The sequence below is a fragment of the Cyclopterus lumpus genome, chromosome 4, assembly GCF_009769545.1.
Source record: "Cyclopterus lumpus isolate fCycLum1 chromosome 4, fCycLum1.pri, whole genome shotgun sequence".
Taxonomy (NCBI): domain Eukaryota; kingdom Metazoa; phylum Chordata; class Actinopteri; order Perciformes; family Cyclopteridae; genus Cyclopterus; species Cyclopterus lumpus.
The window spans coordinates 23,363,892-23,378,174 of record NC_046969.1 but is presented as its reverse complement, the minus strand read 5'-3'; the positions used below and the strand labels follow the sequence as shown (position 1 = coordinate 23,378,174).

The 14,283-nt window shown below is 45.4% G+C and overlaps 1 protein-coding gene across 1 annotated transcript in view; it reads right to left on the bottom strand.

The window, feature by feature from the left end:
* Nucleotides 1–333: 333 nt before the first annotated feature.
* The window catches only part of ncanb (neurocan b), a 79,529-nt gene continuing 65,579 nt past the window's right edge, over nucleotides 334–14,283 (bottom strand). Inside the window, exons 11-15 of the mRNA XM_034530443.1 lie at nucleotides 11,057–11,215; nucleotides 8,410–8,492; nucleotides 8,153–8,297; nucleotides 2,197–2,379; nucleotides 334–491 (exon numbers count right to left, since the gene is read on the bottom strand). Coding sequence (XP_034386334.1) covers nucleotides 334–491; nucleotides 2,197–2,379; nucleotides 8,153–8,297; nucleotides 8,410–8,492; nucleotides 11,057–11,215 — 728 coding nt within the window. The remainder of the gene's footprint in view (nucleotides 492–2,196; nucleotides 2,380–8,152; nucleotides 8,298–8,409; nucleotides 8,493–11,056; nucleotides 11,216–14,283) is intronic.

The window sequence follows — 14,283 nt, the reverse complement described above, 5'->3', positions numbered from 1 at the left end:
GCGTGGATCTCAAAGGTTTTTTGTTGTTGTTGTTGTTGTGTTGTTGTTTCAGGTCGTCGTTGAGCTCAGAGGGAGAGTAGCCGGGTCGGGTTAAGAGGACGGGGGTGGGAGGGGGGGGCACACACAAAGGTCAACAGCGAGAGAGAGGAAAGTAAAAAGAGTACAAAGGGGGGGCGGAGCTAAGGGCGGGGCAGTGCAGGGAAAGGGGGAGGGGCCTCTGGCAGAGAGTTTAAGTGGTGTTTCGGGGGGGGGGGGGGGGGGGGGGGAAACGGGGGCGAGAGGAAATGATAAACGGGGGAAGAGAGGAAAAAAAAAAAGGGGTGGTATTTAGTTTCAGACGTGGACGTGGCCGTGGTTGCGGTTGTGGGCGTGGCCGTGGCCCAGCTCTCCTCCGTGGCGCCCGCCCCCTCTGTGGCCGTGCTGCCTCATGTGCTTCCTGCGCTCCCTCCTGCCCTTGTGGTGGTGGCGCCGGTAGCGGTGGGCTCGTCGGGCTGGTGGAGCAAAACAGACAACAGATAAAAGGAGAAAATAAAACCGATGTGAGATGAATCACTGACAAGCATCAGAAGGGTCGGGGTAGTCGGGAGGGGGGGGGGGGGGGAGGTTAAAAACCAGGTACGAGACGGGGGGAGAGGAGATCAAAACGCGGGAAGGTCAAAACCACATGTTCTCTGTCGAAGGTTGAGCGGTTTTATCTCGCATGCAGGAGCCCGGGCGCCTTCAGCCAGCGAGCGAGCCACTCGCTCCTGGGGTGCACCGCCAAATGAGGCCGCTGTGTCCCCGTCTGGGTTTCTTTTTTTTTGGCCAACAAAGACATTTCATCTGCAGTGAATGATAAGGACGCACTCACTCTGGGCCATAAAAACACAACTCCAAAGTCGAAAAAGGAAAGAAAATTCTTTTTAAATCACTTTTAACAGAGGCTAAGTTATTTCAGTATTTTATCTTTACTGTCACATTGTGATCTGAGTGCAATGAAGTACAAGGCACAGTTGTTTGAATATATATATATATATATATATATCAACCCCTGTCTATCTCCTTTGAAGAAGAGAGGAATTATGCTGAAACGTTAAGACAGTTATTCAGTCCTTTCAAGTCATATTTCTTTTTGGGGGATAAATAAAGTTTATTTTCAGGTTCAAAGGTGATGAGGTGCGTGAAAGTTGCATAATAATAATAATAATAATAAGAGCGTTGTCATTGATTTTAGATGCTAAACTGTCTGTGGTGGAAGACTCCTGAGTTATTAACCAATCAGATGGAGCATGATGTGTGTTTATCGTGCTTCTTTTTCAATAAATAATATTTACACATACACAATGTGTATGAGTTATTGTTGGAAGCTTTTGAGTTCTTCTCCAATCATTTTTTAATAACGATATGAATCTTGCAATGTTAAGGAAAGGCACACACACTGTAAAGCTTGTACAAACAAACAAACAACAACAAACAAACAACAAAAACAAACAACAACACTGACATTACGTAAGAATATGTGTTTTCTCGTTGGAAATGCGATGGTGACGGGTTGTTGTATTTAGTGATACGAGTTACTTATGCTTATAAAGATAGGCAACACGACGATTAGTAATGCTAACTAAGCTAAAAGCTTAAAGTTCAGTTAAAGTTAGTTAAAAAAAACTAATTTTAGGACAAATGATTTTGCCGCTTAACGTTACGTTTACCTGAATTTCTCAAAAATGTTCAGGTTATGCTGTTTACCTTGGTGTTGTTGGTGGATGTCGCTAATGAACGCATGCTATTGTATCCTGATGTTTACAGAAAGGAATAAAAGGTCATATTTTTACTTTGTTTTTAAGCTTTTAGTATAAATCCTCTGTGTCTAATAAATGGTCTACACATTTTTGTTTTTAAAGTCTAAAAATGAGCCCTCCACCTCGAGCGTGAAGCTTTCAAAGGAGACCCCGCCCCCTTTCTCAGTGAGCCCAGGAGATTTCCCCTCAGCCTGCAAGCACAGTAATCTTTTTGCTTGCAATTATTAATAATGAGAGCGGGGACGGCGAGGCTGAATGCACACGGTGACAGTGGCTCCCGAGGGCAGATAATGCAGCAGGTTCGTGTTGAGACGCCTAAGACGGCGGCGGTGTGTGCGTGCTAAAAATAATAAAACGTAAAATGGAGGAAAACCTGATAAATGGAAAAATACCGTGTGAAAAATGAAATAAAACTCACATTTTATGCAGATGATTTTAGGCCGGTCCCACTTGCCGTTGGCGCGACACTTGGCAGTGGGCACGTGGCGTTGCAGGAAGCCGTCGGCGCACTGGTAGCGAGCCACAGAGTGGATGTCGTAGTGGGAGCGCTTCCGACCAATCAGGAAGGCGTTGTCCACGGTGGGCGGGGCTCCGCAAAGCACTGCGGGGTGGACGGAAAAAAATACACGCACGACACAGAATATCCGTTATCTCGTAACGAACGACTTATAACGACATTCCTCCTCGCTTTCAATGTCCCATAATGCTCTCTGCTTTCAGCACATTCGGACTCTCTCACAGCCGCCGACAGCACAAACATCATAACGTGGGTTTGGCGTGTCCGTCCAGGTCTTGTGAGCGAGTGGGCGGCCGTCAGAGTGACACGGCGTCTCGGAGAGAGTGGAATCAGAAACATGTTTTCAGCCAGCGGACGTGGAGCGGGGGTGGGTTGACTGACAGGCTGGACGAGCCTTCGGGGACTCAAACCCCCTCCACAGATATTGGAACACGTGTGTCTATGTGCCTAGTCGAGGTGCAGATGTGTGTCTGTGTTTACATTTTAATTGGATTTAAATTCCATGTCCTGTCATTTATTATTCAATTACTTTCCAGGCATTTTAGACTGTTTGCCGTGGTATCGTTGCATTTTTTTCTCTCTCGAGATATCTTAAGATAGATATTGCAACAACGACAACACTAACGATCCAAGGTACCTTTTTTAAAATGTCATTTATTTGACCAAACCCAGTCATGAGAGGACTTTAAATCAGCAATCAGAAAATGTTCACAAACCCCCCGTTAATTCCCTTGATTCTTAATAAGGGGAAAAGCAACGTCATTAACGCGTCGACAGTTTAATGTGGAAGGAAGAGGCGAGAACTGGACACACTGGACACACAAGGAAGGCCGAAAGGTGGTTTTCCATTAGTCCTCACCTCCGGTCAGAGCGTATTGAAGTAGGGATGAAAAGAAAATGTCACTGAAGTCAGACAAAGTAAATGGAGCCGGGATTTTCGTAGAATGAAGCCTGAAGGACTCACAGAGAGGAACTCGGTTTCTTTAAATAAAAAAAAAGGCCATAAAGTATATGTAATCCGTTGCTCGATCGTTTAAAGCAGCGATTTTAACCTTTGAGATAAAAGTGAGTTTGGTAAACCGGACTTTTCAAGGCGTAACATTCACCCACTTCATCTTAAACGATTAGATTTGACTTATATATTCGAGACAGTCAAAAGCTTCAATAATCTATATATTTCCAATAATGGATGAAATGGAATGTGTCACTCAATTGAAGTAAATTAAAAAATATAAAGTTCCTACTGCTGGAGGCGGGCCCTCAGCTCCAGCCCTGCGCTCTCATTGGCTGTAGCTCGCCAACGAGACTCCCTGAGTCTCTCCAGCTTACGTTTCTTAACTAGGACGTGTTTTATTTTTTATTATTTTAAAAAGGGAAGAAATGGAGAAGTGTGGGTGAAGAGATGGAGAAGTGAAGGAGGTGGAGACTGAAGATGAAGAGAAGAGAAGAGATTTTTTAAAGTGCTCTTAGCTTGATTCCTTATTCAGAATCTAGAACAACGAACGTACATTAATGTACGTAAAGGTCACGGGTGGCAATTTGCGGCAGCCGATTTAAGGTATTCAAGTTTAGCCGACATTAAGAGGAAGTTACTCCTGCTTGTGTGTGTGTGTGTGTGTGTGTGTGTGTGTGTGTGCTTCAGCTGTGAACTTGAAAGCAGCATGTTTCTAGAGGTAGTGTCTGAGGCAGGAGGCAGTCAGTGTGAGTTAGCTGGCGCCGGCAGCGCTGTGAGGATGAACCACACACACACACACACACACACACACACACACACACACACACACACACACACATCCAAGAGCTGTGGACCACGATGTGTCTTTACCTTCTGAAGCGTGCATCAGCAAACAGAAGCACAGGTGTCACCGTTAACGTTAACGAAGGCTCAGGTCCAATCAAACGTGTCAATAGGAGCCGGTCCTGCCAAGATGGCCGCCGCAATTACAATAATAGTGAGACGTTTCGTGAAAATCACGCCGGAGGGATCGACGAAAAGGTTTTCTTGTTCGTCCGGCAGCTCCTGAGTAGCAGCCCGAGGCCCGCGGGGAAGTCGGCAGGTTTTTTACCCCGAGAAAAACATAACGGCGCATTAACTCACTTGTCAGTTTTTACAAATGTGCTTTTTTCAAACGGAATAAACAAGACACGATAAAACGTTTATGTTATCACGCTGTAGCCTGTCAACGCGCCCTCGTACCTCAAGGGCAGACTCCCTAAACCAGAGGTCAGACCTTTTAAATATTGTTTACCCCATAAACCAGCGCAAAATCATTTTGGGTAGAAGAAAAACATGGAATACACAGCGTTGTGCCATCAAGTGTCTGATTTAATATAGAACATATAAAATTCAGTTCATGAACGTACACTTATATCTGATTTAATATTTAATGAATACTAATTTGATATAGATTTAAAATCACCCCTGGAGTGCCTTCTCGTACCCCCCCGTAAAAGAGGTTTATTTCCTCACAACAGCTTTTTTTTTTTAAGTTAATGCAATGGTATTCAATTTATTCACTCGTGAAAATGATCTTGCTGAACAAAAATTGTGCAAGTTATCGTAAAAAAAAAAAAAGATTATTTTTCGGTTGCGGATTTCCGTGAAGACACGGAGGTCCGGTGTGTCGTGGACCTCCGAGTCCCTGAGGAGGGTGTAACCATCTGGAGCAGCGATGTCTGGATTAATCATTACATGGGAAATATAAATAAAGAGTTCGTCCTCATTTAAACACAGTGCGCACACACATAGCTGGTTGGGTAATTCATATATTAATAAAGAAAAATGACTTCCCCTCCCCTCCCCTCCCCCTCCTCACTTTCAAAATACACTTGACAGTTTACCGCCACACAACGTGTATCCTACAATTATAACATTACACACCGACGGACAGATCAACTGCTAGAGGCACCGGCGACAGCCTATCATTTTCCCCCAAAAGCACTCTGGGAGTATGTCACGCGAAAATTAGATTTCCTGTCTCCGTACTGAACAATTCCACTTGCATGTCTTGTGGGTAATTCCCCTCTCGGCCTTCGCTGGAGGAGCTCAAAAGGCGGCTCAAACAGCGACTGTCTTGTCACTTGAATCCATAATGGAAGTGGGAAACTTAACTCTGTGCTACAGCGTTCCATGAAAATGTTTTTTTTTGTTGTTGTTTCCTCTCCCTTTTCCCCCCCCCCCCCACCCCACCACCCAGCAATGAAGAGAGATTAAAAGTCGGTCCCGGATCACGAAACGAAAAACAAAACCCGTAGACCTCACGTCAATGAGCACGTCAATGAGCATTGGTGCCATGGCAACGCATTGCATCAGTTTATGCAGATGTCTGGCCAACTTAACGTAAAGATTCAGCAGGTTTTTAAACCTCCAGTTCTGAAACGTGATGACAATGTTTAGGATGCCTTCAACTTGCATTGTTTCTAAAAGACCCCTCTGGTTGCAAAAAAAAAAAAAAAAAGGTATAGAAGTCCATGAGAAAATGACCCTATACTTCCTCACTTGATTTATCACCTCATTACCTACTATGGTACTCAATCACTAGTTTCAAGTCTTCTTCAATACGGCACGAATACGGTCGCCCTGGTTCACTGGTTGCAAAAAAGCCAAGAACGACGGCCGAAATCCAAGGATGGCGACGGGCAAAACAGGGCGATCTTAAAGGCTTCACGGCGTCATGACGACCGCGTCCACTTCTCGTATCCAGTGTCCGAGTTTCACGCGTTTCACGAGGTTCGATTAATGACAAGAGTGCGAACTGTCTGATATGTCCGGCCTCTGACCACCTCGCCTCTCTTCAGTTAACTTGACGAAAATATCGTCGCCATCTGCGCCACACGTCACCCCGACGGGCCCCGGGGCGACCGATCGAGGGGCTGTTATCGACCGAATCGAGACCCGGGAAGGGGGGGGGGGGGCGGCTGACTGGCACAAGAAAACAGATCGCAGGAGCCGTGAGCGTTAGAAATGTGGGCCCTGATGGATACTCTGCATGGAGCCGACAGACTCCACTGACATTACGTGGGGTTTGCTCGGAGTGAAAGAGGAGGCTGACGGCGGCGCTGGGGAGAAAAGAGATGAAAGGAAACGGAGATTGCGGCTGACTGATTAAGGTCGGAGGTGGGCTGGATGCTGGGGACCCGCGACAAGCGTGCAGAGGAGGCGCTGCAACTTCTTGCTTGTTGCGAGAAATGCCCCCCTTTTTTCTATCCTTCAGGAATGGAAATGGAGAAGTTCTCGTTGCCTGAGGATTTAGAAGTCGCCTCTCTCGATGGCTAAAGCATCTGTTGAAGCACACATAAGTTGGTTTTAAAATAACGCAATGGCCTCTGAGGCCTTTTTTTTCTTCTTTTCTGGAGGCTGATCTAACATTCAGTGACAACGAGGGACTAAAAGGGATTTGATCAGTTCTATATGAGTCAAACTCCTCCACAGGCGGAAGGGGGTTAAGACGACAACCACGATGTCGTAAACCTACCCTTTGGAGATTTATTTTCCGTTAGCTGACTAATGCCCTCATCTACCGTCGACATCCACGTCCAGATGAAAATGGGATTATTCGGAAGTCAGAATTACATTCAAGAGTGCTTTAAAGACTTCGCTGGAATTACTTCCTCGTGGTCGCGTGCCCTTCCAGTCAAGTTGTAGTTTACATCCGCGTCTGTCCAACACGTCACCGCTTCATCCTTTTTTTTTTTTTTTTATCCTGATAGACGTTTTGTGCGAAGAAGAAAAAATAAAATAAAAATAAAACTCTCTGCTGAAAGGGAAACCAATCAGGCTCAATAATTAACCCGATGGAAGGGGGATTGCAAATCAAATAAATGCCAACTTTCTTCCGGATTTAAACAGTTTGCTAAGACTACCGTCATCTACACGACACACACATATATTCCCTTCAGCGAACGCATACGCGAGGACGTTTCCTCTGTTTCTGCGCCGCACTCATCCGAGATCTATGATTTATAGCTTTTCTTGTAAAGCTTGAGAGTAAAAGGTTTTTTGGGTTTTTTTTTTGGGAAGCTTGTTCAGCCCAACGCTCGGGGGGGGGGGGGGCTTCTTGTCTCCCGGGCATTTCTCTAAACTCCGCCTCGCTACTAACGCGGCTGTCTTTCCACGCCATCGGTCATTAGACCTGACCTGTATGCACATTTGGAGGCAGAGATAAGCTCCTAATAGGCTCTCAGAGGAGCATGTGGAGGCCTGACTCCAGCTGCAAGAAGGGGATGTGAGAGCGGAGGTGGCGGCGCATTAAAAGGAACTTAACCAACCAATGAGTTTGCTCACCTTTTGCTGAGTTGGAAGTTTCCTGGACATAAAGCAGAAAGTACCCCCGAGACGTGCTTAAGGTACAACGACAACAGAGCGTTCGGAACACACCAGGAGGACATGGAGGGGAACGCGGGGGAACCTTTATTAAAAGTCCCGCTGGAGGTTTTTCGATGAGCGACGGAAGAAGAGCAGAAGGAAGAGCGATGAGCGCCAGTCAGTGATTGAAGAGATAATCTCGTCGTGTGCGATGTTTGAGAAGTCGTGTTTTCGCGGAAGTCGGGAAAACGGGCGGCGGAACAGTCCGGAGAACATTTTGTTCATCTTCTTTTTTATTCTCACTTTCGATTCTCCCGTCTAGGATTTTTTTCCGATTAAAGAACTGACAGCGGCGCGAGGTTGTTTCTCCTCTGCCTCCTTTCGTCCGACTCCTCTCGCTTTTTTCGTTTTATTTCTATCCGACATCTCCTCAAAAGCCTTTTTTTTTTTTCAGGGTTCCTCATTTTTCATCCGCCTGCTCTCTGCCGGCTCACCTCTCCGTCGGTCATTTTAATCACCTGTAGAAGTCACTCCTCTCCTCTCTCCTCTCACCTGTTCCCTTCTTGCAGACGTAGGGCAGATTGTAGTTGCAGGGCACGTCGTTCCATTTGCCGTTCTCGTGAGCGATCATGACCACGCAGTCTTCTCCTCCGGCAAAGAAATTGTCCGGCTGGTTTTCACGCCAGTTCTCATATTGCTGAACGCACATACGTAAGAAAAAGAAAAGAAAAGAAAGAAAGAAAGTCACACACTGAGACGGGCGAATGTATCTTTTAAAACCCTTTTAAAAACTCTACGCAGACACTCACCAGGTCCATCTTGTCGGTCCACTGAAAGTCGTCCTCCACCGTACGATCGTTTAACCCGATCCACGTGTTGTCATGGCTCAGACCTGAGTGGGAGGTAACGGGACATTAATACAGACACATAAGTACACACAGTACACACAGTACAGTACACAACAGACAGAAGGTAGTCCAAGGAATAGCACTTGACAATGTAATACGATCTAACACAAACGGCATTTCCTCTTCGGGGGTTTTTGAAAATGTGCATGAAAACTGGTGTTTTTGGATTGCGATATAGATTTCACGATAGTGTGTCCAACTGTATAAACTGTATCCACTGTAACGTGAAAGAAGCCATTTCTGGAATGGTTTAATTAAGGGTTTAATTCACTCAATATATTGGAAATGTTTGCACTCCCGGTCCTACGACACATTCAATAAGACGATCCACGAAGCGGAACAGGTTACTTCGCAGAGATCCGACACTTCTCAGGATGCGACAAATATTTATTATGATACCGCAAAGTTTTTTGGCATTTGCATTTCTGCAAACCACGAATATGTCAAACGTCAACGTTTCTGAACCCCCCAAAAATACGGTTTCATGTCGGCCTCGTACCAGAATAACCGCCCTCAGCAGATATTCTCCTGTACGCTCTGTCACAAGTCACCTGGGTCTCCTGGGTGAAAGTCCTGTGTTGGTTAGACCCCTCCCACCAGCGTTGTGTCTATTTCCTCGTTATAATAAAGTGGATGTTTCATATTGTGCTGTTGTGGGTTATTTCACGTGTCTTCTGAGGAGAGGTGACGAGATTTCCGTTTGTTTTGGGTTAATCTCATTTGTGTGTTTTTTTTTTGGGGGGTTGGGGGCGTGCGTCTCTGTGTGCACGGCCGTACGAGGCGCGTGCACGTGCTTGCGCATATGTAATGGGACATTTCAATCACGGTGTATCTGCTTAACATCATCGCCAGGCCCATTAATCTCTCTAATGGCTCTGATCTCCTTATTGAAGGGGTGGAGACGTCCATTTTCGAGGCAATTAAACACACTTTTTTTTTTTTTTTTTTTGTGTAACGTGTACGCGCGTGGAAGAAAAAATGAGCGAGAGACGCCAAAGAAAGACTGTGTGGATATTTGCAAAAAAGGTAAAAAAAAATCATATTGCATTTGAGGATAATAATTCATGACTTGAAAAAACCAGTTGGGCGGACTTTGCTACACAAGACAAGCGTCAAATGGTCAAATTCTTACCACTCTATTTAAAATAAGTGCCAATTTCGTCTTCAAACTGGTGTTATTTAACCCAGATGGGGATTTTTTTGAAATATATTTTCTTTTTTTACCAGTTTAGAGACGAAGAAAGAACATGACAGTAATATTAAATGTTCTGTCACAGACGTTTACGTTGGAGCCCGTAGCACCTTTTCATTTCAAGGTGCCGCACACTCCGGCTCCTCGGGGTGTTTTTTCAGCGGGGAGCTCAATAAAAAACCCTTCGGGCGCCGTTCAGAGCAGACATTTATCACTGAGTTATGGAATACACGCTAGGCGAGAGCTGCCATTGCCAAGTATGGTAATAATAAAGTAGGCTGGGGGAAGATATAAATCAATAATAAAAAAGCAGCGTGGAGCAGGCAGAGGAGGAGGGAGAGCCGGTTAGATTATGAAGGCCGTGTAATTGCCATTGTTTAAATTGATCGGTGACTTCTTTAAATGTGATTGGTAGCCGTGAGCCATATTTCTTGAGTTATAAGTGTTTGTGAAGTAGGAAGAGCTGCCGGCTCCGTGAGTGTTTTTTTTTGTAATGACTTTAAAATGTAAAACGTCTTTGCGCTTAACGTCTGCATCCGGTGACGGGTTCAGATTGTTTTGGCATTCGCCGGCGGTGCAGAGATCACACCTGCAGGCAACAGCTCAGGAGTCTCAGCCGGCTGTTTCTATAAAAAGTGAGCGTGACCTCTAGAGATGGAGGTCAAATCTGGAAGCGAATTCACGACATGTTCGCCATCCCTTTTGGCAATCCCTTTGAAAGTTTGTCCAATAATTACCTGAAACTAAATTCACAGATTCAACATTTTTCAGTCTCCGATACGGATTCTTGGGCGTTGGGTACCGGTCGATACCGAGAACTGGACCCATACCAGCCTTTGATTTATGAGCTGTATGCCTATCGACTGGGATCAATCTCAAATGTGTAAAGGCTTAACTTAAACATTGCTTTGTAACATTTAAATACGTAAATATATATATCCACAATGCATCATGTGTCCTGCAGTGGACTCGTTGTTTACTTAAAGGAGCGGTGTGCAGGATTTGGTGGTGTCTAGCGGTGGCGTTGCAGATAGCAAACGCAGAGGACAGAGGACCTACGGTGGCCTACAGGTAACAAAAAGTCCTCGCTAGAGCCGGTGGTTGGATTGTCCGTTCTGGGCTACTGTAGAAACATGGCGGAGCAACGCGGCGGACTCCGTGTAGAGAGGACCTGCTCCCTATGTAGACATGAAGGTAAGTGCCACACGCTGGCCCTTTAAGGTTCTTCAAGGACAACGTATCGATACGAGGAGACTTATCTACCTAGTTTAGGACTTCCTGCAGTGTAATCTGTTCAGAACCCTCGCCTCCTTGCCTCCTTGCCTCCTCGCCTCCTCCTCCTCGACCTCCACCCACCTCTGATGAAGTTCTGCTCGGCCAGGCTGTGGATGCTGGCCAGGTGGCCGCTGTGCTCCCGGCAGTCCTTCTCGGCGTCCTCCCAGGTGTGTCTCCGGCTGAAGTACCTGTAGCAGTGGCCGTGGAACTTCCTCCACGTGTGCTCGCAGCCCTCCGTGTCTGCAGGTGTGAGTGTGTGTGGGGTGGGGGTGGGGGGTAAAGAAGAAGGGGGAGGTAATTGAGAAAGACAGTGATTAGTCAATCGGAAATGTGGGATTAAAATCGTTAAAAACACCCACAGCCGACAGATGCAGAAGAATAATAGCGTCGCACGGGGAAAGGAGTCGAGAGGATTTAGGACCGTTATTATTGTTCTTTTTGAATCGGATCACAGCAATGTCTTGCAGCACACACTGCCTAAATATTGCTTCCCCCCCTCCCCCCACCTAACCTCCTCTCTTCCTCCTCCCTCTTTCTTGTATTTCCCTCCATGGCACTCCTCTCCATCCCTCCATCTCTCTCTCTCTCTCTCTCTCTCTCCGTGTCTTCTTCCCTTTTGATTTTTTTATTTGGACTTTTAATCCGCAGCGGAGGAAAGCCGGCGGTGAGACAGCTTAGAGTGGTGAAAAAAAAAAAGGAACAAAAAATGGGGCGTTTTAATCTATTCAAATGACAACAATCCTTAGAAATTGCTTCCAGTGCACAAGCGCTCGCGCGGTAATTAAGCCCCGTCACAGTGCTGTCAGCACACCTCCCTCCTCTCCCTTCATCTCGCTCATCTATCGGCCCTCATCTGTCTCAGGTAGGGGGGGGGGGGGGGGGGGGGTTAGCTGTGTGACTCGGAGCTGTACAGTTCAAATGTGATGTGTGTGTGTGTGTGTGTGTGTGGCGGCTTTGGCTTCCATGCTGGATTTGTTCCCAGTATTGTGGGTCGGCTAATGTGTACCTGAAAATGTGTAAATCAGCTTCTCCTCCAACAAATGCGAAGCGACACCGGTAAATTGCCCGGTGCCAAATTGGGCCGTTGGGGCCCTCGCTTAGTATGCAGAGAGAGAGATGCAGTTTGGTGCCCCGTAAAAGGAGGAGGAGGAAGAGAGGAGAGGAGTCCATTATGAAAAGCCCTTCCATAAAAAAACCTTCACACTGCATTGAGAAGTGCTTCTCAGAGCGTCAACCCGCTGCTTTGTTTTCCGCCCAGCACCGCGGTTCACGGGATCACAGCGAGCTGGGAATCAATACGTTTGCTTATTTCACACACATATATATATATATATGACTACCAAAAACTTTAAAAATATACAACTTTTTACATGCAAAATTTTCTTTTCTTTTTTTGTATTTTTTCATCTTTCAAAGACGGTGGGGCAAAGGATCATGGGAGTAAAGGTTGCTGTCACGTATGAAAAGATCAACACAAATGATGTTCCCTCAGAACTAAACTGCACTTTCTATTACGTATTTCCTCCCAGATTACCTGAAAAATGTATGTTGTTGATAAAAAATACAACATAAAAAACAGTAAAAAATGACTTTCTTAGGTCTGGGCAACCTGTACCTGTATACAGAAACAAAGTAAATGTACGTAATTCAACTTATATCAAGCTAATATTAGTCGGACGCAAAAAATATGACTGTTTTCTGGACTTTATTGATTTATGACTTAAATTTGACTCAAACGCTGTTTTCTATATCGTGCTTTCCAAGATAATATATTTTTTTCCCCAGATGATTTATATGTATATGTTTTGTTTAAAACACGCTCGTTGTAATATTGATCTTGCTCTAAGAAAACATTCTCCCTCTCCCCCCCGACTTCTCGCCCTTCAGCTTAAACGCGGCGGATCTCTCCGCTCGATGACTAACGGCTTACTCGCCGCCATCGAGGCATCAACTGATAATCGCGAATAAATTCTCAGCCTTTCTTTACATATGAAATGAGGTTTATCGCTCCGCCGCAGACCTTTTTTAAGAACATAAATCCACGTCAGTCACACAGAGAAATGTGACGAAACAAACATTTAAAATACGCTCCCGTCATTCATCTGACTAAAACCCAAATCTCCGGAGTGCTTGTGAACATTACTGGACCACAAAAACAAACCAATCAAGTAAAGTGCTACTTCTAGCAGGTTGGCTCTAAAATAACAACACTTCTCTATTTTAATGAAAAATACAGCACGGGCTCCAATGTTCTCTGCACCAATTATTTAGTTTTTTTATTCAATATATGAAAAGTTTTACCTTACTTACTATTCTTACTGGAGTCCTGTCTCCTGAGCAGTTTGTTGCTATGACGATTATTGTAAATAATCTGGTTTTCCTGGTTTTTGATGACCGAACGACATGAAACTTCATTTTGGAAGAGATTTCGTTTTCCCAATCCAATCACACTTCTGAATAAGAAATGGAGCATCTAATGTTGGCGTTGACATCACCTGTAAAATATGTCTTATTACAGGTAACAGTTGGAAACATATAGTTTAATATCAGGCTTTTGGAGGGAGGATCTATCCATAAACCAAGCAGTTTATGTGATGGCAGCCTTATTACTAGCATAAACCTTTACCAGACTAATTAATTTAGCATTAAGCATTATGTAGAGTTTGCATTTAACAACCCCAATGAGTCAATGTGGAAATATTGTTTGCGTTAGCGCACTAATGGACTGGTGCCGGTCATTTCCAAATGTTTATTTCAATATGCGGAAAGTTTCAGGACCCCCCGACCCCCCCCCCCCCCCCCCCCCCCCGATTAATGAAATAACATCAATCATTTTTCAAAACGTACACGTTGTAAATTGCTGCTGTTTCTCAACGGCTTCACATGGAGACCCGGCTGAACGGAGGGAATTAAATCAGCTGCTTATCTCTGATTTTACGGGAAAAACCAAAAGAAATCTTTTTTCCGCTAATGCGCTCGCTCCGTCATCGGGAACCTGGAAGCTGCGCCCGCTCCGTATGTTGGCCCACATCGGGGGGCATTGTATCAGCTGTTGGGAGTGGGTCCAGTTTGGCTCACAAGGGGGGGGGGTTAGAGAGCCAGCGGAGTTGTCACAGAGACGGAAAATAAAATAGACGAACGTATATTTAGATATTAAGAATGCACAACCTTCATTGAACCGAGTGCAGTGGAGTCCCCGCACTGCATGTGTGTCGCGCCGGTGCGGACCCCATTTAAGCCTTTAAACCGTCGACGACAAACTACACACACACACACACACACACGCACACACAGAGGCAGACTTGGGA